This window comes from Mustela lutreola, chromosome 12, assembly GCF_030435805.1.
Source record: "Mustela lutreola isolate mMusLut2 chromosome 12, mMusLut2.pri, whole genome shotgun sequence".
NCBI classification, from domain to species: Eukaryota; Metazoa; Chordata; class Mammalia; order Carnivora; family Mustelidae; genus Mustela; species Mustela lutreola.
The window spans coordinates 51830001-51853881 of NC_081301.1; the positions used below are offsets into that span (position 1 = coordinate 51830001).

At 38.0% G+C, this 23881-nt stretch overlaps 1 protein-coding gene across 7 annotated transcripts in view; it reads left to right on the plus strand.

Annotated features, from left to right (window-relative positions):
• Positions 1-23881, plus strand: part of BNC2 (basonuclin zinc finger protein 2) — a 431681-nt gene that overhangs the window by 67322 nt on the left and 340478 nt on the right. For 2 of the 7 annotated variants that reach the window (XM_059143448.1, XM_059143449.1), the window contains exon 1: positions 10742-10873. The exons of 1 other annotated variant lie outside the window; for it this stretch is intronic. In XM_059143448.1, coding sequence (XP_058999431.1) covers positions 10850-10873 — 24 coding nt within the window. In that variant the 5' untranslated portion in view covers positions 10742-10849. Of the gene's footprint in view, positions 1-10741; positions 10874-23881 lie in introns of those variants that run through there. 4 more of the 7 variants (XM_059143440.1, XM_059143444.1, XM_059143442.1 and 1 more) reach the window with 2 other exon arrangements.

Consider the following 23881-nt stretch of genomic DNA (forward strand, 5'->3'; position numbering starts at 1 on the left):
GAAATACAATACTGGCTTTGCACAATTTCACCTTTCTTCTCAGGAACGTCATCTGGCTCCAGCAGAATCTCTAGGTCTGAAGATATTTCACATGTGGAGTGCAGAGCCCATCATGATCTTGGTCTTTGAATTTCAAAGTGACATAATTTGGTCCCTGCCGGTGGATTTGGAAAGTGTCTTGCTGGAGATGGATAAAGAAGAAGAAAGATGGGGAGCGTGAAGCAAGTTGTTGTTACTCTGAGAGTTGCTTCTCCCCTACAAACATGATAGGGTCTGAAGCTTCTGTTATTGGAGTGAGACCAGTGGGCATTTGCCTTAGAGGAAGGGCTTTAGATCTCTGTGTCACAAACAATCAAGAAATTACTTCTTGCTGTACAAATGTAGCTGCTTATTGTAGCCCCAGTGAAAGGGCATGGGAGCAGGGGATCTTGCTAATTGTACTGAGCCTGCCTGCATTTGCAAGTGTCAGATGATTTGATAGGACTGACATGCAGCTAAATGGAATAGGAACAGACACTGCAGTGGACTGTTGGTCCATTAGTTTGCTCGGGCAGCTTGTTTTACTAAGGAGCCCTCTAATGGTTTCTCGGCAATAATTACTATCTCTCTTCTTCATGCTATTCAACATGACAGGCACTTGCTAATATATTTGCACTCTAACCAGCCCCAATGCTGAGTTTCCTTGAGTATGTTTGGCTAAGAAATGAATGATGGTCATGTTTTTTTCCTTTGAGAAAATTTCTTAACGTGGAAGATAGTCGTTTTATTTCAGATACTAAGCAGGCGTTTGGTAATGTGAGTGCTTGTGAAAAGTATTGATGCATTAGCTGTGGACTGCCCATTGCATGTCTCCTGTGTTAGGAGTTGACGATACTGAAATAGAGAGGAAACTTTTATGGGTTGTTTTACTTATGTAATGGTAACTACAGACTTGAGCCAGAACTAAAGAGAGGAAGAAGTTTATATAGAAATGAGCCTTCACAACTGTCTTAAAGCTATACAATAAAGGATTGTTGCTTTATTTCAACTAATTTATAATTGGGAGACAGTATTAATTTTTTATCCATTTCTGTTTAAAGAGGGTTCTTAGAATAAAATATTTTAGCTTTTATTTCCCACTGTTTTCTTATTCAGTTCTTTGTGAAGTGTGGTCAGTTTTGCTCATTGCCATATTTATTTTTTAAAAGTCCCTTAAAATTTCCTAGGTTAGTATTTATGGTTTCATTAATGAGCTTGAATTCTTTTAAATTCTCCAGTAAAGTTTGTTTGCATTGAAAGGTACTGAGTATATTGATTACCAGTAGTGTGATCACTGTTCTTGCTAAAATCTTTGGAGGATTTGAAGGTCATAAAAAGCCTTATGTGAGAAAGTACAGGAGGAAGAAGAGAGTAGCAGAGAGAAATACACAGAACTGTAGGAGTTATGCTTTGAATTTTGAAGTTGTTTTTGCAAGTGTATAGGTTTGTGGGGAGATAATTACAATCATTTTTTGGCTTCTTTCATCTAGTCAGTTCTCAGACCTCGATTATATTGAATGTAATCTCTTCTTCCGGGGAAGGATAAGAGAACATTAGCTAAGACTGAATTGTTGGCAATTATTTTTCCCGTCTCCCAAAAACATGATACAGGTGCCTGATAGGATAGTTTCGTTTTTTGTGTATCAGAAGGAGGGGAAAGAGAATTACCTTAGAAACATGTTTGAAGCACATGATGAAAATGAAAGTTTTTTTTTTTTTAAACCCTCTTAGAATCTATTTTCTTTGTGCCAGGTACCAGATGTTGATGTTGGCAGTGCTTAAGAGGGTCACAGGGCATTTAAAATCACTACGCTGTGGGGAATAAAATTCCAGGTCTGTTGCACTGAAGATTATTTAAGATTTGTGTTTATCTAGTAGTAACTAGTACAAAAGTACTGGTTCTGTGTGATCCCTTTTTAAATAAGTACCTTAGAAATACATGATCAATGAAATTGCTACAAAATAGATTTATGTTCCAGTGGCTGTTCTTAGCTTTACCAAGGTCACAGGTTCCATTTGAGTCTCCATTTCTGGATGTGAAAAGCAGATTGCTTTGGACTTTGTTAGGCATGAATTGCCTTACTTTTAAGCTATTTGTTTCATATTAGAGGACACAATTGTATACATGTTATATATGGTTATATGCATGTGCAGAAAAGGCTTATAAATCATATTTAGATGATATTTCCTTTGCATCCTCCAGAAGTAGAATTTTGAGAAGGAAACAGGACTTTATACCCCTCTCTACGTAGTTTCTTCTTTAGGTGAGCTGAAGTTCCTTTTCTTACTGATAAGATTATATAGGAGGAATAAGTTTTCCTGACCTTCTTAGGGTCCTTGACTGGGTCTGAAAATTAAACTAAAAAAGCTTAACAGGAGAAAAGCATACAAATTTATTAAACTAAAAAAGCTTAACAGGAGAAAAGTATACAAATTTATTTAATGTAAGTTTTATGTGTCATGGAGACTTTTGTAAGAAATGAAGACCCAAAGAAATAGACCCGAGTATTTTATGCTAGGTTTGATGAAGAGTATACAGTTGTGGAGGAAGGTGATAGGGTAAGAATATGAGGTAGTTATAGTAAACCAGAGGAAACTTAGCAAGGCCTGTTAGAATTCTTCTCTGCATCCCTTTTTCTTTGGAGATAGGGATACACCTTTCCTCTTGGTGTAGGGAAGGCATCTTGCATATGGCCTTTTATGGCCTGTTTCCAGTAAGAAGGGCCAGGAGAAGGTCAGCATAACCTTCCTGATTGTGCCATTTTCTCAGATTCCTTCAGCTTAAGATATTCAATATGCCAGCCTACTTAATACAGTTAATAATTGCAGTGCAAAAAAAAAAAAAAAGGATTTTAGAAAATAAAGATTGGAAAAAATAAAACCAGCTTTCACATGAGTACCTATTTATGCTCATTATAGATTATTATTTCTTTTGTTTTGGTGGGTGTAGTACTGGGAGGTATTAGATTGTGACCTTACTGAGCTTTTCCAAAGGATTTTTAAGTTTTTTTTTCCCTGTAGTTATATCATTAACATTTTATTCAAGAAATTTCAATTTATTTATAAATGCAGTGGAATTTAGTTTTTCTAAGCTACATTTTCCTGTTCTTGTCTGAAGAAACTAGTTTCTTTTTCTGTAGAAAAGGAAATATTTTAATAGTCTAGCAGTCAGGAAAAAAAAATTGGAAGAAAATAGGCCAGTATGTCATCAGTTGTTGCCTCTGAGTACTGGGATTATGACTAATTTCTGTTTTTTTTTTTTTTTTTGTTTTTTTTTAAGATTTACTTATTTTAGAGAGACAGAGAAAGTATGAGCAGGAGGAGCAGAGAGGAACAGGAAGAGAAAATCCAAACTGACTCTGGCTGAACATGGAGCCCCCTGTAGGGCTCAGTCTCATGACCTTGAGATCACAACCTGAGCCAAAACCAAGAGTCAGGTGCTTAACTGATTGTGCCACTTAGGCACCCCTAATTTGTTCATGCTTTTCTACGCTTTCAAGATTTTCTGTAGCTAAAGTATATTGCATTTAGAATCTGAACAAAGGAAAAGGCATATGTGTATTTTAGCAGATTTTCACATGCCTAAGGAGTCAAACATTGCCTGTTCTATTTATTGCAGAAACTGGAACCTTGGTTCTAGGCAATTAAAAAACAAAGCCCTGGGGTACCTTGGTGGCTCAGTGCGTTAAGCCTCTGCCTTCAAATCAGGTCATGATCCTAGAGTCCTGGGATCGGGATGCATGGGGCTCTCTGCTCAGCAGGGAGCCTGCTTCCCTATCTCTCTTTGCCTGCCTCTCTGTCTACTTGTGATCTATCTCTGTCAAATAAATAAAATCTTAAAAAAAAAAAAAAAAGCCCTGTTGATGTTTATATAGCTTCCATAGCTACCTGCTGTTTGGATTGGAAGTACCTACATTCACAGACAACCTTCTCATGGGGTTTGCTGTTGACCAAAGGAAGCAGTTGTGTTTAGGACTTAAATGGCAGAAAGGGCTCACCACTGTCATTACTGCCACATGGGTCTTTACCCACTACTTCCTGTGTGTGTGTATTCTGTGAACATATGTTCATTATATGTGTAATGCCCATTCAGTGTATTTGTGCAGTGGAAGTGGATTCACAAGGCAGTGAGAGGAATCGTGGGGTAATTTCATCGTTTCCTCTATCATGTTTCTATAGTTTAGTGGACAGTGCAAAATGAATACCTGCCTGTGGGTAAATGCACTTAAGCTCCTCTTACAATTCATAAAGTTTCGAATGTTACTTCTAGTTGGGGGAACTTCTTTAGACCATAACATGCTACAGTTATTTGAAAAAATTGCATAGAAAATTGGTGTTTGAGCCCAGAAGATTGCTTTGTTACTTTTTAAGTGTGATCTTGGGGCTCGTACTTTTAACCTCTGAACTTTGTTGTCCTTATCTGTAAAATGGGGATAGTAATAATGCCTTCCATTAGAAGCCATTAGGGGATATATGAAATTTTTTTGTAACTCCATATACGTTTCATTTATTGACTAAACCATTCTTGGCAGACTACCTAACTTTGAATGGAGGTGATTTGGATCACATCCCTGAGTTCACAGCCTAGAGCCAAATTGCATTTGTCCATTCTGCTTAGAAGAGGGGAGGTCAAAGATATATAGCTTTAATCTTATGTTTTTCAGAGACTATGCCTACTCTAGCCCCCATAGGTTCCATTAAAATACTCAAAAATAATTCATTTTCTTTTCCTAATGACTTGGCAGAAATTTAGAATTGAAAGAAATTAGTAACAACCAATCTTTCCTTCATAATTCCAGATCAATGAAAGAGATTCTTGGGTACTGGAGACCAAAGAAAAAAATCAGTAGGAATGTTCAGGGTGAATTGATGGGTTGCAGAGCTGGTAATTACTTTCATAGAGCTAAAACATTAGCTTAATATATGGAAGCAGAGTAGATGAAAATCGGGATTTGGACGCCTTTCCCCAGGGCTCTGATGGATATCCCACACTTTCCTTCTGGAGGCAGCCTTCTCTTTGATGGGATAGCTCTCCTTTCTTTCCTGGGACTTGATACGGATTTTCATGCCCCACCCTGGTAGACCTTTTGTTTTGGTTATCCTGGACAGTTGCTGATAAATATGTATTTTTGTTTAGGTCAGCCAGCTTTCACGGGTGGGAGGAAACGTCTGTCCCTCAAGAGTTTTCAGCTGGATATCAGATATTGACAGATTGTGCTCATCATGGGGTTCAAATTTCTAGAATTACGAAGCTTTAGGTTTTGGGCTTTTGTTGCCAAGGAGGTTTTACTTTTATTTAAGATTTATATGAGAAAGAGAGTGAGCGTGTGAGCATGAGCAGGAGGGACAGAGGGAGAGTGAGAGAAATTCTGAAGCAGACTCCGCACTGAGGGAGGAGCCCAACACGGGGAACAGTCTCACAACTTTGAGATCATGACCTGAGCTGAGACTAAGAGTCAGACACAACCTACTGCACCACCTAGGTGCCCCTAGGAGGTTTCACTTTTAAAGCTAACATGTGTTGATTGTTTATAACTTCCTGGTGTGCTATGCTATGAAAGATGGTGAGCCCATAATGAGATTTAGTGACATGATTATTTAGTGATATGTGTTTGCCCCCAAGGGGCACATATATATATTCAGGTGATAGTCAAATCCATAGTACATGAGAGCTCATTTAATCTACAATGCTGTCAGCCCCAGCCCTTCTATTATACAGTAGAGAATTGGATATCTAGAGAGAAATAACTATTACAAATTATTAGAGCCAAGAATGGATTTGAATTCAAGTTTTCTGGGTTCAAGTTGCTTGTTACTTTATGGGAATAAGAAAAGTAGCTACCTTATGGAATTTAGAAAGAATTAAATCCAAGAAAATTAAATCCAAGAATTAAATCCAAGGAACAGTGAGTGACATGGAATAAGACTTAAAAAAATGAAAGCTGTCGGGCAGCTGGATGGCTCAGTGGGTTAAAGCCTCTGCCTTTGGCTCAGGTCATGATCCCAGGGTCCTGGGATAGAGCCCTGCAATGGGCTCTCTGCTCCGTGGGGAGCCTGCTTCATCCTCTCTCTCTGCCTGCCTTTCTGCCTAGTTGTGATCTCTCTCTGTCAAATAAATAAATAAAATGTTTAAAAAAAAAATGAAAGCGATCATCATGGTCCTCTTCCTGTTTACTTACTGTCCTCTTCCTGTTTAGTATTACTATCATTACTACCACTGCTGGGCTTTGTAAGATAGACGGTTCTTTGGTGTGTGCCATGTTGGAGAAGCTTTTGCTAATAAATGGAAACAGGTACTCAATTTATCATGATTCTATCTAAAGAAAATTCCACAATGTTGGGCACTTTCACTTCCATATAGACCCATGAAAGGCATTAGCAAAAGATAATTGATAATTTGTAATCCTAATTTTGAATTCTGTACATTTTACGTATATTAATGGGTTAGTAATATTTCAAACCTATGAAGCTTTATCAAATGTGATTCTGTTGAACTATATCCTTTTAATAGCAGGGGTTCTGTGGAATCATGATTCATGGCTCTGCACTCTCCTGTACTTCCTTGTCTCTGTAGATATCTACATGGAATATGTAATATTTCAAGTATTTAAGTTTCCTAATCTGTCAGCACAGAGCTTTCATTTGGAAGACTTTAGTTATGAAATATATTCTGATGTAATTACTATTTTTTTAAAGATTTTATTTATTTGATAGAGAGCAAGGGAGCACAACAGGGGGAATGGCAGAAAGAGAGGGAGAAGCAGTCTCCCTGCTGAACAGGGAGCCCATGTGGGGGACCCCAGGATCATGACCTGAGCCCAAGGCAGGCGCTTAACTGACTGAGCCACGAGATCCCATCTAATGAAACTATTTAAAAGATCAGACTTTTGAGGAATTTCTAGTGACATGGAAATATACGCCAATATATTAGTTGAAAAGAAGTGGACACAAACTGACAAACTGTAGATAGTATGACCCCAATTTTGTGGCACATAAGAAGATTGTGTGTGGGGTGCGCCTGGGTGGCTCAGTGGGTTAAAGCCTCTGCCTTCAGCTCAGGTCATCATCCCAGGGTCCTGGGATCGAGCCCTGCATCGGGCTCTGTGCTCAGCGGGGAGCCTGCTTCCCCCTCTCTCTCTGCCTACTTGTGATCTCTTTCTCTGTGTCAAATAAACAAATAAAATCTTTAAAAAAAAAAAAAGTGTGTGTGTGTGTGTGTGTGTATACATATATATATGTATATATATATATATATATATATATGAAATGCTAGATGGAAATGTACCAAATGAGAATAGCATTACCTATTCTCTGGGGAGATTAATAGCTATCTTTAAAATTTTTTACAAATTTTTTTTTACTTTATTTGCATTACCTGTAACTCACTTTTATACTTTATATGAATTATGTAAGAAGAAAGAAAGAAAGTCAGTTGTGCTTTGGTAAGAGTGATTGGTGAATGCCTGTTTGTGTTATACCAGGTCTGACTCTGATGTATTTGCATTCAGTCTCAGGCAGTGTAGACTCCTAGAAAGAGTGTGGACTCTGGAGTCAGGTTGGTGTGGGATTCCAGCCTGCTGCCTTCTTAAGAGCTTTGGGATGAGGCACATTGCCTTTCTGAGCCTTAGTTGTCATTAAACCCAGATGCTGTCTCCTTTGCAAGGTTTCTTAGTTCTGAAAGCAGCTTGCTCTGAGAGGTGCTTGGTAAATATTTGTTCTTTTTCTCCTCCCAACTACAACTCTTAACCTCCCAGCCCCCTACCCCAAATTCCACAAGGATTGATTCAGGGAATAAAGAAACTTGGAAAAAAGTTTCAGTGTCATATTAGTATGTTCAGTGGTTTGCCTTTTCAGTTATCTTTCTACTGTAAGTCTCACATCCTTGGGAATCAAACTCCTGACCATCAGGAAGTGTCTTACTTCAAAGGATAAGGAAACTGAGCAAACCAAAATCATGGAGCAGTGTGAGAGCATGCTTCTCATCGAGTGCTGTCTGGGCAGTGTTGTGGAATAGAGTCTCCAGCCTCCTCTCCCTGGCAGTGATGTGGAGGGTGTGGGGAGGACTCTGGGGCTGAAGTAGCGTTTATAATACAGGGCTGTCTGGCCTTCCCTGAGCATTCTTTTCCCTTCCAGGATTCCTGTAATTGTCATCACATGGCTCAGTCTCCCAAATGTTTCTGGTATTGCAGTGACTTTTGGAGTGTGTTTAAAAAAAAAAAAAAAAAAGCCCGAATTCTTTTGTGTCTGTTCTGTGGTATGTGGATGTGTACAGATCCTATATCTCAGGAATAAAAAGAAACCAGTCAGATGTGGAGCCCTCCTCATCATTTCTCTTGAGCCTTGCCAATTTCTTTGCTGATTCTTTTCTACCTGCACTGTTTTATAGGAAAAAAAAAGAAATAAGTGAGGGAAGATATAGGCAGTAGTCCTCCTTTCAGCCCTAGTCAGCTGACCTTTTGGTCTCATTACTTTTGGGGACTTTTGTAGAGCTTGCATCTCTTTTGGATCTATTAAAAGACTCAGAGTGGTTGAGAGTTGGATAGTGGGTGAATCCTGTGAGGAATGATTCAAAGCCTTGGACCCTGCCTGGGCATGGAAGAAAAGGGGGCATGGGAGACAGACCCTGAATTTCATCTGACAAAATTCTAATGACAGAAATTACAGCATTAATTGGCAAGGCAAGTATTAAGGTGGCAAGAACAACCCAAAAAGCACAAAGGGAAAGATGAGATGTGTTCAAGGAGGAGTATGTAATACAGTGTAGTTTAAAAATGAGGAACGTTTCAAGGCGCCTGGCTGGCTCAGTCAGTAGAACATGTGATATTGATCTCCGGGTCCTGAGTTCAAGCTTCCTGTTGGGTGTGGAGCCTACTTTAGGAAAAAATGGGGGTGCCTGGCTGGCTCAGTAGGTGTAGCATTCAACTCTTGATCTCAAGGTTGTGACCAGCCTCATGTTGGTTGTAGAGATTACTTAAAAAATAAAATCTTAGGGGCGCCTAGATAGCTCAATCAGTTGAGCGTCTGCCTTTGGCTCAGATCATGATCCCAAGGTCCTGAGAACGAACCTTGTGTCTGGCTCTTTGCTTAGCAGGGAGTTTGGTTCTCTCTCTGCCTCTTACCCCCCACCTTGTGTGCACGCTCTCTCTCTCACTCGCTTATTCTCAACTAAATAAAATAAATAAAATCTTAAATATGAGAAAAGTTTCATGAATTTGTAGTCATACTTTGAGTAAGGGTCAGTCTAATGATTCCAATTTTAAGATTAATGCTGTCTATAAAGATGCAGAAGGAATGGCCTATGCCATCAAAGACCATTGCATTCTGAGTTTTTGAAGGTATTTGAATTTTCCTTCATTGTAAGTCTGTAATTGAAAATCCAAATACAGGAAGATCTTGCATGGGGGTGTTTTTTAATCAGATAATCTCTTACAATTTGACCTTCAGTGCTTTCCTAGAAAGGCAAAAATTGTCTAGGTGAAAAGACAGCTAAGTAAAAAAAAAAAAATGGAGCCATTGACACTACTACCCTGTATGTTTTCTCATCCCCTCATTCCCTAAGTGGAGACAGAGTAGAGAGGTGAGGTTGGATAGGATTGCTCAACTGGATCATATTGGGAATTGTAAAATTGAAAAGAACTGACACGTTTTTTTCTGATTCATGTTAGCTGAGAAATTGTACTTTTTAAAAGCTGCTTTGCTGGCTCTTACTCATCAAACTAGAAAAATAGTTCATTGCATTCTGGTGTCCCCGTTGTCTTACGTTCGAGTGTTCTGTAAACTCAGAATCAGATCTAGATAGTGGTGTTAACTGTTGATCTATTGACATAATAGATCAACATTAACTGTTGACTTCTTGACATAAAACTGCACTTTTACAGATGTCATATGAATCTTTAAAAACAATTGAGGTCAACAGTGATGTCTACGCAGAGAACCATCCCACCTCTCTCTTTGCAAGTGTCTGGGGTGGGGAATGGGAATAAGCAAGCCGTTGATTTTAGCAATGATAAGAGACAACCCATGATTAAAATAAGAAAAGTCTAAGTCGTGATGATTTTATTTATCTTGGCAATGGTTGGTCTAAGAGTGGGCATGTGACTCAGTTCTGGCTAGTAATTTGTAAGAGGAAGTCTTCAGGGAGAGGGTAGTGAAAGTCTCCTGTCTGAAATGAAAAGCAAATGATGGCTTGGAATTTGGCTGTGCTGCTTACCAAGGCAGTGAGCAAACATGAGGATGGACACTGAGATAGGAAAGGCAGAGCTGGTATCATTGACACCCTGACTACCTGTTTGTTCTGTGAGGCAACTAGTTGTTTAAAATCAACTGGATTTTCTGTTACCTGGGACCAGCCCAATTTCTATCTAATAAAATGCTTCTATGCTTTATCATGCTCCTTCTATTATTTTCCTTTCAGATTTGTGAGGTAGTTTTTTTTTTTTTTTTTAAGATTTTATTTATTTGTCAGAGAGAGAGAGAGAGAGAGTGCACAAGCGGGCAGAGGCAGAGAGAGAAGCAGGCTCCCCACTGAGCGAAGAGCCCGATGCAGGCTTCCATCCCAGGCCCCTGGAATCATGACCTGAGCTGAAGGCAGCAGCTTAACCAGTTGAGCCACCCAGGCATCCCTGTGAAGTAGTTCTTAAAATCTGTAAGTCACACAACCCACTATGTATCATTTAAAGTATTTTCTATTTCAGGACGTAAAAGACAGATTCTCCTTTTTGGTGGGATTGAAAACTAAACTGCCCCTTCCCAAAGCAGGTGCACCTCTGCCAGTGAAGTCTTCTTGTTGACCATCTCGTTTCACCAGTGACGGAACCTTGGTGAAGGTGTGATGGGACAAACATGTTTACATTTGGTTTGTATTAATTTATTTTGTTTCTGTTCTTTGTAAATTGGATAGTCTTTGCTTAGCAACTTTTTTTCTGCTTTGGATTATTAGGATTGATAAGAGGAGAAAAGAAGTATTGGGTATTATTAGAGTAGTTATTCAGTTTTTAGTTGGTATTCCTTTGGGCGATAAGTTTTATTTGCTGTCTCTCTTTGTTGGCAGTCCTGTTGCTATATTTAAGCCCCCTCTTGCAGTATATTTTACTGTTCAGTAAAGAGAACTCACTTTATTTCCCAAGATGAATTATAATTAGGACTGCTTTGTACTAAGACTCTTTCTCACTTAATACCCCATAAGGAGATACAAATGTTCTAAATGTGTCCTTCTGAATGGACTATATTTTGAGAGGAATCTACTTATTGTTTTTAACTAATTCTGTTGCTTTCATATCATACATCCTTATTAGACTCTAGTGTTTCTGTTCCATATGGAATTCCTTGTGAAATCAGACCTTAACAAACAATGTTATTAACGTTCAGTGTCAGTGTTACTGAAAATGTCAATGAAATTTGTTGGTTCTACATATCTTGTTTTTATGGCACTCTTGATTTTTTATACACTCATGATAAATATAATTCCCTCACTATTCTTGTGAAATGAATTTTGTTTCTTCTTTTTTTTTTTTTTTTTGGTTTTTTTGTTTCTACTAACTAGCATAAAATAATTGAAGATATTTGAATTCTCCCACCTAGTTTTTTTGCTCCTTTTATAGTTCTGCTTAGCCCCTTGGATCTCTGGACATTGTGCATCTTTTTCCCTTTGCCAGAAAATGTCCCAATAGAACTGGATCCTATATTGAGTCATAGTGAATTGGGTTTATTCAATTTCTAGGATTCAGTGTTTTACCTTTCTCGATAACCATGTCCTTCTGTGGTCTGAGAAAGCAGTGAAAAAGTGAAAAAGTTCTGAAGAACTTGATCTATATAGAGTTATAATTTTTGAGCTCAAAAACAGGCTTTACTGCTCACTATTTGCATACCCTTGGACAAGTTATTTGACTTCTCAGAGAGTGCTTTAGTATTCTTCTATAAAATGGAGACTATAATGCTACTTACCTTGTAGGCTATTTTGAGAATTATATGAGAAAATTTAATGAAAAGATCTTTTGGTAGTGTGTGGTGCACACTAAGTGTACACTTGATGTGATGGTATTTGGTTGAATTTTTCAAAGTGCGTTTTAAAGTCTGTTTTTTCTTTAGAGTCTTCACAATGGCCCTGTAAAGAAGGAACTGTTATTTAACTGTATTTTATAGGGGAAGTCATAGAGGCACAGCATCACTTCATAAGTTTGTTACTTGTAACTGAGTTTGGATTATAATCTGACTATTTCCTCTAATTTGTTAGACTTGACTGTGAATTGAGTTGTTAGGAAGTTGCCTTCATTTTGTGATGCTATAAGCTAGAAGGTATAGATGGGAAGGGCATAAATTCCAATTCCTTAAATTTGTCTCAGTGGTGAGCCAATTGATTAATTCTAAAATTATTATAAATACAAATAATTCTTAGTTTGCACAGTTTCCATATGCACAATTTTCAGTTATTATAGTTAATTAAGTAACACCAGTTTCCAAAAAACACAGTTTAAATTTCACTTATAATGTTAGCTGTGAATAATTGTATAATAGTCAAACTAGCACACCGTGTTATTTGGTCCTGAACAGACAGCAAAGCATGTAGCTGTGTTGCTTCTTGTCTCATTATAACATTTCATAAGAATGGGTAATGCAAAAAGGGAATTGGCTGACAAAGATCAAGGTTGCAGCAAAGAAATGAAGAGTTGATAATACTTACAAAGAGATTTCTGGAAAAAATACCTGACCATGTAAATGTCAGCACTGCCACTGTTGTAGACACTCCATACATGTAGCCAGAGGAGCTCAGCAAAGGGTAATTGGGACAAATTAGGAAGGTAGCTGTGACTAAAAGGGTGAAGACCTAACAAAGGAAAGGATGCTGGCCAAAAACTTCACGTTAAAGGAATTCCTCAGAGGAATACTGCAAGACACTAAAACACAGAGGATCAAATGTTGGATGCTAGTTCAAACATAGAAGTGTACCCCTTCACCAAGGGATCAAAAGATGCTCATTTGGTATTTTAAATTACACAGTGAAGGGATGGCATTACGAATGACACTTGATTTTTTTTAATAAAAGAAGAAACTTTGGGGGGCGCCTGGGTGGCTCAGTGGGTTAAAGCCTCTGCCTTCGGCTCAGGTCATGATCTCAGGGTCCTGGGATCGAGCCCCGCATCGGGCTCTCTGCTCAGCAGGGAGCCTGCTTCCCCGCTCTCTCTCTCCCTGCCTCTCTGCCTACTTGTGATCTCGATCTCTCTCTCTGACAAATAAACAAATAAAAAATATTTAAAAAAATAAAATAAAAGAAGAAACTTTTTAATTCTCAAAGCTTTGAATACTTAAAATTACAGTATACTAAATAAATGTTTGTTTTTTCATTTTCCTATGCATATATAGCTGATAGTTTTTAATGCTCTGACAAAACATGTTAGAGGTTGCAAAAAAATAATAATTTTCCTAATGATTGAGATTTGATGATTGAGATTGCTTTGTGTGGTTTCAACTTGCACGGTCATTTCACACTTCAGTTATTTGATGAAAGACCAGATTATTATGTCATAATGTATGTGTATAATATATGTAATACATTTCTTTGAATGCAGTGATCGGTAAATATCCGGCATTATGAGAGCCTAGGGGAAGGGCATCCAACTTAATTAGCTTGGGAATTTGAGGGGTGGGAGAGACAGGGAGGCAGCCTGGAGGACTTAGGAGTTAATTGGGAAAAGCTGTGTTAAAGAGTGAGCCAGTGGTGAGAAGCTTGTGTAGGGAGAGTACAGGACATTTGAAAAAGTTGATTTTTGCTGGAATGTGGAAGGCAAGATGGGACAGATAAACAGTGCCATGGAACCTGTAGGCAATGGAAGAGTCCTTGGGGTTTTCCCCAGTTTTTTTTATATTAGGGTAGGATTTATATAGAGTAAAATGAACCCATTTTAGTGTATAGTTTGATGTGTTTGATATAAGGCCCGTAACCAGCAGCAGAGTCAAGGCAAAGAACATTGATATCACCTCCTAAAATCCTCAGTGCTTCTGAGTAACTAAGCGCTCCTCTCACCCTCTCAACCACTGATCTGGTTTCTGGCCCTGTGGAGTTAATGCCCTTTCCAGAATGTCTCATCAATGGGATTATACAGTATGTAAACTTTTTAAAAAATTTTTAAAAAGATTTTTATTTATTTATTTGACAGAGAGATCACAAGTAGGCAGAGGGGCAGGCAGAGAGAGAGAGGAGGAAGCAGGCTCCCCGCTGAGCAGAGAGCCTGATGCAGGGCTCGAGCCCAGGACCCTGAGATCATGACCCGAGCCGAAGGCAGAGGCTTTAACCCACTGAGGCACCCAGGCGCCCCTACAGTATGTAAACTTTTAAGTCTGCTTTCTTTCTCTTAGTGTAATACTGCTGAGATTCATCCATGTTGTTGCATGTGAAAGCTTTTGGGCTATAAGCGGGAAATTTTTCTGGGATTTGATTGGGGGATGGATGTGAGAGGCAAGAATAGAGGCAGTTACTCCAAGTTAGCCAGGTGCTAATGTAGGAGAGTTGCAAAGGTAGCGCTTGATTTGAGAGGTGCGTGGGAGCTGGAGTTGGTCTCAGCTGAGCTTGGGAACACAGGAGTAACAACAGATGGGGAAGAGGAGACTCTGTATTTTGGATGTGTTGAGTGTATGAGTGTGGGATTACCTTGAGGTGAAGTCCAGCAGGAGGTGGGCATGTGAAGAAGTTGATTTCCCCCCTTTCTTATCCTCAGGTTCTTGCCAAATCCAATTTGCTAAACATTGACCTTGCTTGATGAAAGGGCTCCCTGTTCTGTTCATCCTACCACATCATCATGAAAAATTTGTTTCCAAAGTCTTGTTTGGCCTTATTGCACTGTTGTTGAACAAACTTGTCATTTTTTAGAAGAATGTCTTTACCAAATAGTATCAAATAACACCATTCATCTGCATTTAGCCATTGTTTTCCTTAGATGACTATATAAATGTTTCTAGAGAAGCTGTGGTCCTTGTAGCTGGATATCAGAGTTCAGTAGTCGTGAACCAGCCACAGGTCAGGGATTCTCTTTTGTTCTCTTTTCCATCAAAAGGCATTCTCAAGAACTATGTTTTTGTAGGGTGCTACATTTGAACCAGTTTGAACCTTATGGGATGGAAGTAGTGATGAAGGAACACAGTATTATCTGTATTTAAGATGTGGCTGACTATTTTCTGTGTAAGTTCTTGATTCAGTGAGGATCCTTAGGCTGCATCCAAACTAATAGGAGAATTATGTGTTTCATAAATGTCTACATCTGGCCTAGGAAGGGAAGTGGTGGGCAGTTGTTTGCCTCACTGATGAAGAACTTTTCAGAAAGGTGATTTACCACACAGTGGCCTGTACCTGAAAGGTATTGCCTGGAAAATTGGCTCATGGCCATAATTATAGCTAACACAACATTTTATAGTCAGGACAGCTCCATAAGGTAGGTAATATTTTTTTCATCTCTTACGTGTGGGGAAACTGGAGTACAGAGAGATCAAGTAACTTTCCCAGAGTCAGACAGCTAGTTCTGGTAGAGCTGGAATGCAAAGCCAAACCATGTGGCTCCATAGTCCATATTCTTATGTACACCATGCTGTTCTTAGAGTTCTAGAATGCTAACATGGGAAGGACTCACAGGAATTATTTTTTTTTTTCCTCACTCTTCATTTTATAGTTAAGATCAATGCAGGCTAGAGAGGCTCTGATGCCTCACTCAGGATCACGGAGAGATGGTAGAGGTAGAGCTTGTTATAGGGCCCATGCCACTCTCACAAATTTTATACCTTTGTCTTGGTTGCTTGTATCTGTGAAGAATAACATTGAAGTAGGAAGACTGGTACAATTGGTGTTTAATTCCATCCTTTTCCTTGGCCTCCGCTCTCTCTTGCCTGGGAATGTACTAATTGACTCTCTTCCTGCCCCCTCTGTTACTTTATTATTCCCAAGGGATTCTGGAATCACCATTACTGATTTTGAGCCTGACCTGTTTGATCATTGTGTGATCTTTGCTCTTTCCATTCTCTTTTCAGTAACAATTGGGGAGAGGAGAAGCTGTCCAACCAGCTGGGTGAGAGTTGAGTGTGGGGTGAGAGAGGGAGAGGGGACACTTAAAGGGTTGAGCTTATTGCACTACAGATCAAAGACCTTCCCTTAGGGGTGCTGCCCTTTGTGATTTTGCTTTCCTGCTTCACCAATACCTACCAGAGTTTACCCCTCTACATTCTGTGCAACGCATTTACTTGTCTACAATTGGAATTCAGAGCTAGAAAGACAGTGCCAATGAATTTGCTTGCCCCAGACACTTACAGACATGGAACAGGGCATCTGGGAGAGAAAAGGGAGCCAGGCCATGATAGTTTACATTTCATATTCGTTTTTATTTTATTTTAAGGAGCCACGTTTGGGGCAATACATTAATTTTCTTTAACATTGTTAATCTTTCTTTTATAAAAAGTTCTTCATGTAAGCTTATTCAAATAGAGACTGATGTTTTTCTTCTGTTTCCTCCTTTTTCCCTCCCTTCCTTCCTTCCTCCCTTGTAGAGTGGGTCCTTTGTGTGTAAAAATTTAACTCCTGATCTCGTCTCTTCCACCCAGAGTGAAGTCGAATATTAGTGTATTATGGTCATCTTTCTCCAGTGACTTACCCTTTCTCTACATTCTCTATAATTAAAAATGTCCTTCTCAATTTCAACTCAAAATACCTGAAAAGACTCCTTGTTTACTTAAGAGAAGGCAAATTTCCCCAGGTAAGTTCCCATATGTTTTCTGTAAAAACTGGCACACACTTGCTTTGTATTTTACCCCTGTCCAATTAGATTGTTACAACAGTAATCAGCCAGTCTAAGCCACTCATCTGTTTTTGCCTGATTTTCTTGGGTAATTTTAACTCCTTTGGTGCTGTGCAGGAAAGTTTGCTTCCTCCGATTACACAGAAGTGCCAGATTCCTGAGATCCACCTTCCATTCAGTTTCCTCAGATGGCCGTTGAGCCGTAGGACTGTTCCTCTGCATAGAGGCGTGCTACCCTTCAAGGACCTGGGAAGGGCCCCAACAGATGTGCTCGCATTGTCATGTCTTTTTCTGAGGTTTGCATATGTTTCTTGTGCTTTCTCTTGAAGAGGGTCCTCGAAAGCCTATGAGCTATAGGTCTTACCTAACCTGCATATGTCTTGAGTTGATCCAGTCAAGAAATACAAAGCAAGAGCTCTATCCCCTTAGTCACCTGATCCAGTGGCTTTCTCTGTGGACTTCCTGTTCTTCTTTTAATTCTTCTAGTTGTGGTCTCTGGAAATGCGGAACTGCTTTTCATCCACACTATCAGAAGGTAGAAGCCACAACAGAGAGATACTTTAAAACTTAGACAGTTAAGTTTTACATGGCAGTGGACACAGATTTGCTTAGTGGAGAGTTGTGCTGGGCAAAGGTGAGTTTAAGGTCCTAGTTCTTTCTCTAATACACGAGCATGGGTCCTCTTCAGGAAAATACACTGGAAGCTGTCTCTGTGAAATGCACTGTAATGTCAGCTTGTACATAGGAACCTTAATGAACCTCTAGAAGTGCCCATTTTTCTTAGGTTCTCAGGCTCAGATACCTGAGTGATCATTTTCTTCCTGTTTCCTCTCTTACTCCTTTTGCTGCCAAATCCTGAAGATATTTTAGTTTGCATTGTCTCTTAGAACTGTCTTTTCCTTCAATAAAGAAAGAAAGAAAGAAAGAAAGAAAGAAAGAAAGAAAGTCTTCCTATGATTACTGGGAGTCAAATGGCAGTGGTGATTTATAAAGGGAATTACCACTACTTTACTCTCTCTCTCTCTCTTTTTTTTTAAAGATTTAATTTATTTGATAGCACAGGCAGGGGGAGTGGCAGGCAGAGAGATAGGGAAAAGCAGGCTCCTGCTGAGTTTGGAAACCTGCTCAATCCTAGGAACCTGGGATCATGACCTGAGCCTAAGGCAGATGCTTAACTGACTGAGTCACGTAAGAGTCCCTCCAGACTAGATTTTTTTAAAAAATATTGAAAGGTGCTTTGTCTTATTTATTTTCAGTGTTGAGAGATGTTGCAGGTACTCAGTGAAAAAGTAACACCAGATTACTACAAAGACTTTTGGGAAAAACCCACTCAGCAAACGGAACCCTTATTATCTGTGTTCCCCACCACAGTGTGGGCAACTTTAAAAGAGGGGCTGTGCTCTTTGAATCTCCAGTGCTGGAACAGTGCTGCAGCAGAGTCTCTTGGACTAAAAATATAGTCGCATTTGTTTCTTACTCCTATGATGCTTTCCTTCATTCTTTAAGTGGGATTTTTTTTCTTATATTAACCAAGAATTTTGAATTTGTGTCGGACTTACTGGAAAAACAAACTACTGGTTGAGGTGTCACTAATCACTTTGTATTTGAAATTTTAAATTAAAATCCGCTGATGTTTTTTATGTATCAAAAAAACTTAAAACTTTAAACGAATATTAAAATTTATACTTGGAAAATTATCAGTGTAACTTTATCTAGTTGGGTGGATGCATAACCAAGGTTAGAGATGATCTAGTTTTAACATGACCTTTATTTTTGACTTGAACTACCTTAACATTTCTAAACCTCCCTGAAGGAAGATTGAATATAGCAGTGGTATAAATAAAGTAGAGGTTTACTTTGTGAATTCTTAATTCAAATGTGTTGTATGTATACCTTTGATGATCAAGTGCTAAGTAAATAATACAAAGTAGTCTATATTGTTTGAAGCTTTTATCAGCTCTCCCCAAACCTTGAACCTAAGTTGGTATTAAGTGTATCTTAGTGGTGCCTGGCTGGCTCAGGCGCTAGAGCACGCTACTCTTTATCTCAAGGTTGAGTTCAAGCCCCTTGTTGATATGGTATAGAGCTTACTTTAAAAAAAAAGTCCTAAATGGTATAATTATTTCATTGATAGGCAACCTGAACTTTGAATAAATTTGCAGACTCTTAAGCCCTGTAATATGCAGGGGAGTAAGCTTAACTATAACATAAGAATAAGCCATTATGATTTGCATAATTTATCTCTTCAATATAAATATTGTACTCCTATAATAAAATTGCTGTCCTAGAAGTCAGATTTTGATTGTCTGAGTATTTGTAGAACTGGAGGAGGTTTTAGGATAATGTTTATGTTTAGATTTAATTTGAATGGTAAGTTAAGATTTATGTTGAGCAGGGTACAAAATGTTTTATTTACTTTTTCTAAGCTTATGAATAAAAAAGCAACATCTGAATCTGATCTTTGGGAAGCAAGTTCAGGACATACGGTATAATTCTATTTTAATTGTTTCCCTTAATTGCACCTTATTTCTGTTTATTTGCAAATGGTATAATTAAAACATTAACATATTTAATACCCTGTGATTGGATATATTTAACTTTCTACTAAACTCATGCTTTAACATTTTCAGACTCTGAGAACAGGAATACATAAGACCTGTCTTCTGCTTGTATTACTGAACAAACTGATGTTTTCATGACATGAAACACACACTCCTAGTTTACTTAGAGTAAACATGTGTAATAATTAGGTATACTTAACTTCTGTGACTGGATGTTTATTTCTTAATTCATCCATTAATACATAAATTTTTTCCCCAAAAATATTTATCAAGCTTATATGCTATGCTACAAAGTATAGTTGATGTAGTGGTGAACAAAACAGAAACATTTCTTTCTTGCCCTCATAGTATCTTAGAGTCTGGTTGGGGAGAAAAATGTGAAACCAGGCAACCATAGTATCTTGTGATAAAGGCTGTGGAACGCCAAGGCCAGGGTTCCATCAGCACACGCAGTGCCGGAGACTTCTAGAGTAAGTGACACCTCTGCCTTTTTATTCTTCAGAGTTAGCCTGGTGAAGTGACAGGTTCTAGGAAGTGTGGCTAAAAATGTTCCTGGCACTAGGAACAACATTGATAAAAGCCCAGAGTAAAGAGAAAACTCGGCATATTGGAAGACTAGTATATTAAAACCTTAGGCAAGTAAAACTCAGATCATCAGAACTGTCACTTTGGGGCAGAACATTTTTCATCCTTCCTTTGATGAGAAGATGAGAAGTAACTACAAATTTGTTGTTTGATTCCTGCCCCCCATAATAGAAATACTTATTTATTTGAGAAAATGTGAATTGTAACTAATAAATATTTAAAATTACTCAATTTTAATACCTAGTGATAACTTTACTTGTGATTTTGTAATCAACCTTCCTGATTTTTTCCAGTGCATCTTTGATTTTATAAAATTGAGATGACACCGAAAATGCTATTTTGTAACTGACATTTTGAGCTTATATAAAAGTTATAATTGTTTTCATAACCTTGGGGCTACTTGTTAAATACTAAATTCAATGGCCATATAGTATTCTGTCATGGACCATTATTTATTTGTATAGCCCCCATTTTTGGAAAGATGTGTCATTTCCAACATTTTGCTATTTTAAGTATTGCTGCAATTAATGTATTTTTATTTAAAATTTTAAACCCTTCTCTATTTTTCTAGGGTAATAAAAAGGTATGTCATTTCTACTGTGCCCGTGCTTTTTTTTTTTTTTTTTTTTTTAATATTAACTGCTTGTTTCCATCCCCACCCCTGAAAATCAGTCCAGCCCTGGCAACATGAGGTCTTGAATCTAGATCTTCAGATCTTTGGCATTTAGACTTTCCAAGATACCTGCCTGAAGAACAAATTTGGAAATGAATCCCATTACATCTATATAAATAAAAGCATAAGTTGAACTTGATCTTATATGGCTGGACATGAAATGTAAGGCTAGTCTTGTTACATCCAGGGTTTGTTTTTTGTTTTTTTAAAAGAGTACCCACATGTCTCTAGAAATGATTCACCCAGAATTAAATGATTCATCAGAATTAAATCTTTTATAGGGAATATTCTTTAACTGTATGATTAAATAGGCTTTCTGTCAGTGACTTGGAATATTATCTTAGTCTATAAATACCTCTGTGGAGTTAAAAATCGAAAGAAAAATGAATGTGTTTTTTGGGTAAGCATTTTTTCTTAAAGATATCGAGAGGATTGTTTCATATGGAACCATATGGAAGATCCTAATAGGAACCACTTGCCTTACAAGGGTTTTGTTTTTTTGTAGATTTTGTGCTGTTTCAGGGCTGAAATCCTGTGTCCACCTTAGCACTGAGCACATCATACTCAATAAATATTGCCCAAAAAACACTTAAAGAATAACAGCTTTATTCAACTATAAGTCACATACTATCAGTTTACCTATCTATGCAGTGTTTATTGGTTTCTGTGGTTTTTAGTGTATTCAGAATTGTGTAACCATTACAACAATCAATTTTAGAACGTTTTTATCACCTCAAAAGGAAATTTATACCCTCCAGCTATCATCCCCAACACTGCCATCCCTCTGCGGCTGTAGGCAACCTCTGACCTACTTTATATATCTGAATTTGCCTATTCTGGATATTTAATACTAATGGAATCATACTACATGTGGTATTCTGTGACTGTCTTCTTTCACTTATATAATATTTTCAAGATTTACCCATGTTGTGCCATGTGTCAGTATTTCATCTCTTTTTTTTGTTGTTGCCAAACAATACTCTGTTGTATGTATAAATTATCAATTGATGGAAGAAACACTTCTTAATATTTAGGTGCATGTGGGTAGGTTTGTATTACAAGGGCAAAAAGTAAGAAATGAAGTTGTAAGATTCCAAATTGGAGATGGCTTCAAAGCTTGTTAGTGGTAAAGTTATGTGTAAGTTAAGAATTAAGTTCGTATGGTTGTGGGTCAAAAGGAAGACTGTCACATCAATGAGGACATCTTGTCCGTTCTATCTCTTGAATACTTCTTAAGTTTGCTCTCTTCTCCTTGTCTCTGGGAACTGATTTAAGCCGCAGCTTTTGTTTGCTCATTGCATCACCACTGTCTTGCCCTGCAGCAGGCGAAAGGAGCATTTCACATTTCCAAAGTCATTTTCCCTCAGGAGTCAGAAATCCTTAACAGATCCGGCAAGGCTGCCTCTCACATCAGCACTTGCTGCCTTTCCCCCCCTCCCTTTCTATTCTCTATTTATTTTGTATTTAAGAGGGATAATAGAGTTCTTTCCAAAGTTGTTGCTTGAGCATCCAAAATTTCAGCTTGTACCACTTCAAGAACTGTGTGTTACGAATCCTTTTGGATTCCAGTGTAGTGGGAAGAGCTCATGAGCTCTGGGGTCCCCTGAGCATCAGAAACCTACTTGTTTCCTTTAAGCCTTTTACCTGCAAAATAGAGGTAAGACTTCACAAGTTGTTAGGAAGATTAAGGGAGATAATATGTGAAGGTATCTGGTACACAGAATGTGCCTAATAAACTATGTCCTTTCTACTTTTCATTTGGATTAAAGCATTAGAATGTAGTGATTTGGGTACCCTTTTTTTTGCTGAATATAGAGACTGATGTGTTATGATGGTTGCCTATAATTTGAATTGTTTTCCCTCTAAAGTTTGTGTCTTTGCCTCAGAATTCTGTTTTTTTTGAAGTCTCTGGAATTTTACTACTGTCTAACACCTCTGCCTAGCAGCAGTACTTGGTACACATCCCTGCTTATAAGAAGGCAATTATTTATTGTCTTTTTTCCCCTAAAACATTTGTGTGTCTATATTTTTATATTTCCACATTATGAAAGTAATTATTATTCATTTAAAAAGTAAGAAAATTCAGAAAATAAGAGATAAAATTTAGTTGCAAACAGATCACCTGCTCTGGTGTCCATTGTGGTTTATAATTTTCCAGTCTGTTCTCTGTGTGTATGTGTGTGTGTGTGTGTGTGTGTGTGTGTATAAATGCCCATGTTTTTTGAAATAGAAGTTGGATGATTAAAAAAAAAAGAAGTCGGATGATCCTGTATGTTTTGTTTAATTGCTTTTTCCACTTGCACATGTAAGTGTTATTCAGTGTTTGTGTCATGGAGGCATATAATTTTTTATGGCCTCCTGGAATTCCAGTGTATGGGAGTACTGTGATGATGGTCACAAGTCCTCTTTGAATGGGTATGTAGGTCGTAGGTAACTTTTGGTTATTAGGAACAGTGCTAGCTTTGATTTTGAAATCATGAGTGATTCTGATACGCTTTTCACCTTCTGAGCAAACAGTACTCATGAAGTAATTTCTCTGAGACTTAAAGCCAGATCCTCCTCAAACTTGCTCCTCTTGTGTTAGTTAGTGACAGTACTTTCTCTCCCTCCACTTATTTTGCTCCTTACCTGGTGCTAGTGTCATAATTCCCATATGCCCACACCTCCATTCACCTTCACAAAAATCTTCATTTTCTCTTTGCCCCGTGGGTGGTGTCCTGTCTCTCCTTTAATTTTCAAATAATTATACCTTCATATTGTTTAACTTGTCTTACATTTCACCGTTGATTCTTATGATTAAATTTACTAATTTGCTTCCATTTTAGTTTTTATCACCTCATCTTAAATCAGATTATTTAAATATTTAATTTTATTAATTATTCTAAAAGAGAATGCTTGCTTTCTTCCAAGTGAGAGACTCAGTGGAGTGGTTTGTATTGTGTAGTACAGTCAAAAGATACTGTCTTTACAGTTAATTATTGTTGCCCCAAATTGGGATAGTCCTAAAAGTGTTTTTAATTCAGGACTGCTTTTCCTCTTTCTGGGTCTAGTTTTGGCTCCTAGCCAGTTGACTATGTCCTTAAGGAGCATTAGCCATTTTAAATAATTTTAGTATGAAGCTAAGTAAATCATATAGTATATAGTATATAGAGCTGTAGCTATTAAAGTTGAGCATGCATCTGAATCACTTGGAGGTCTTGTATATTCACAGACTGCTGTGCCTTACGCCCAGATTTTTTGATTCTGCCCATTTTGGAGAAGGCCTGAGAATT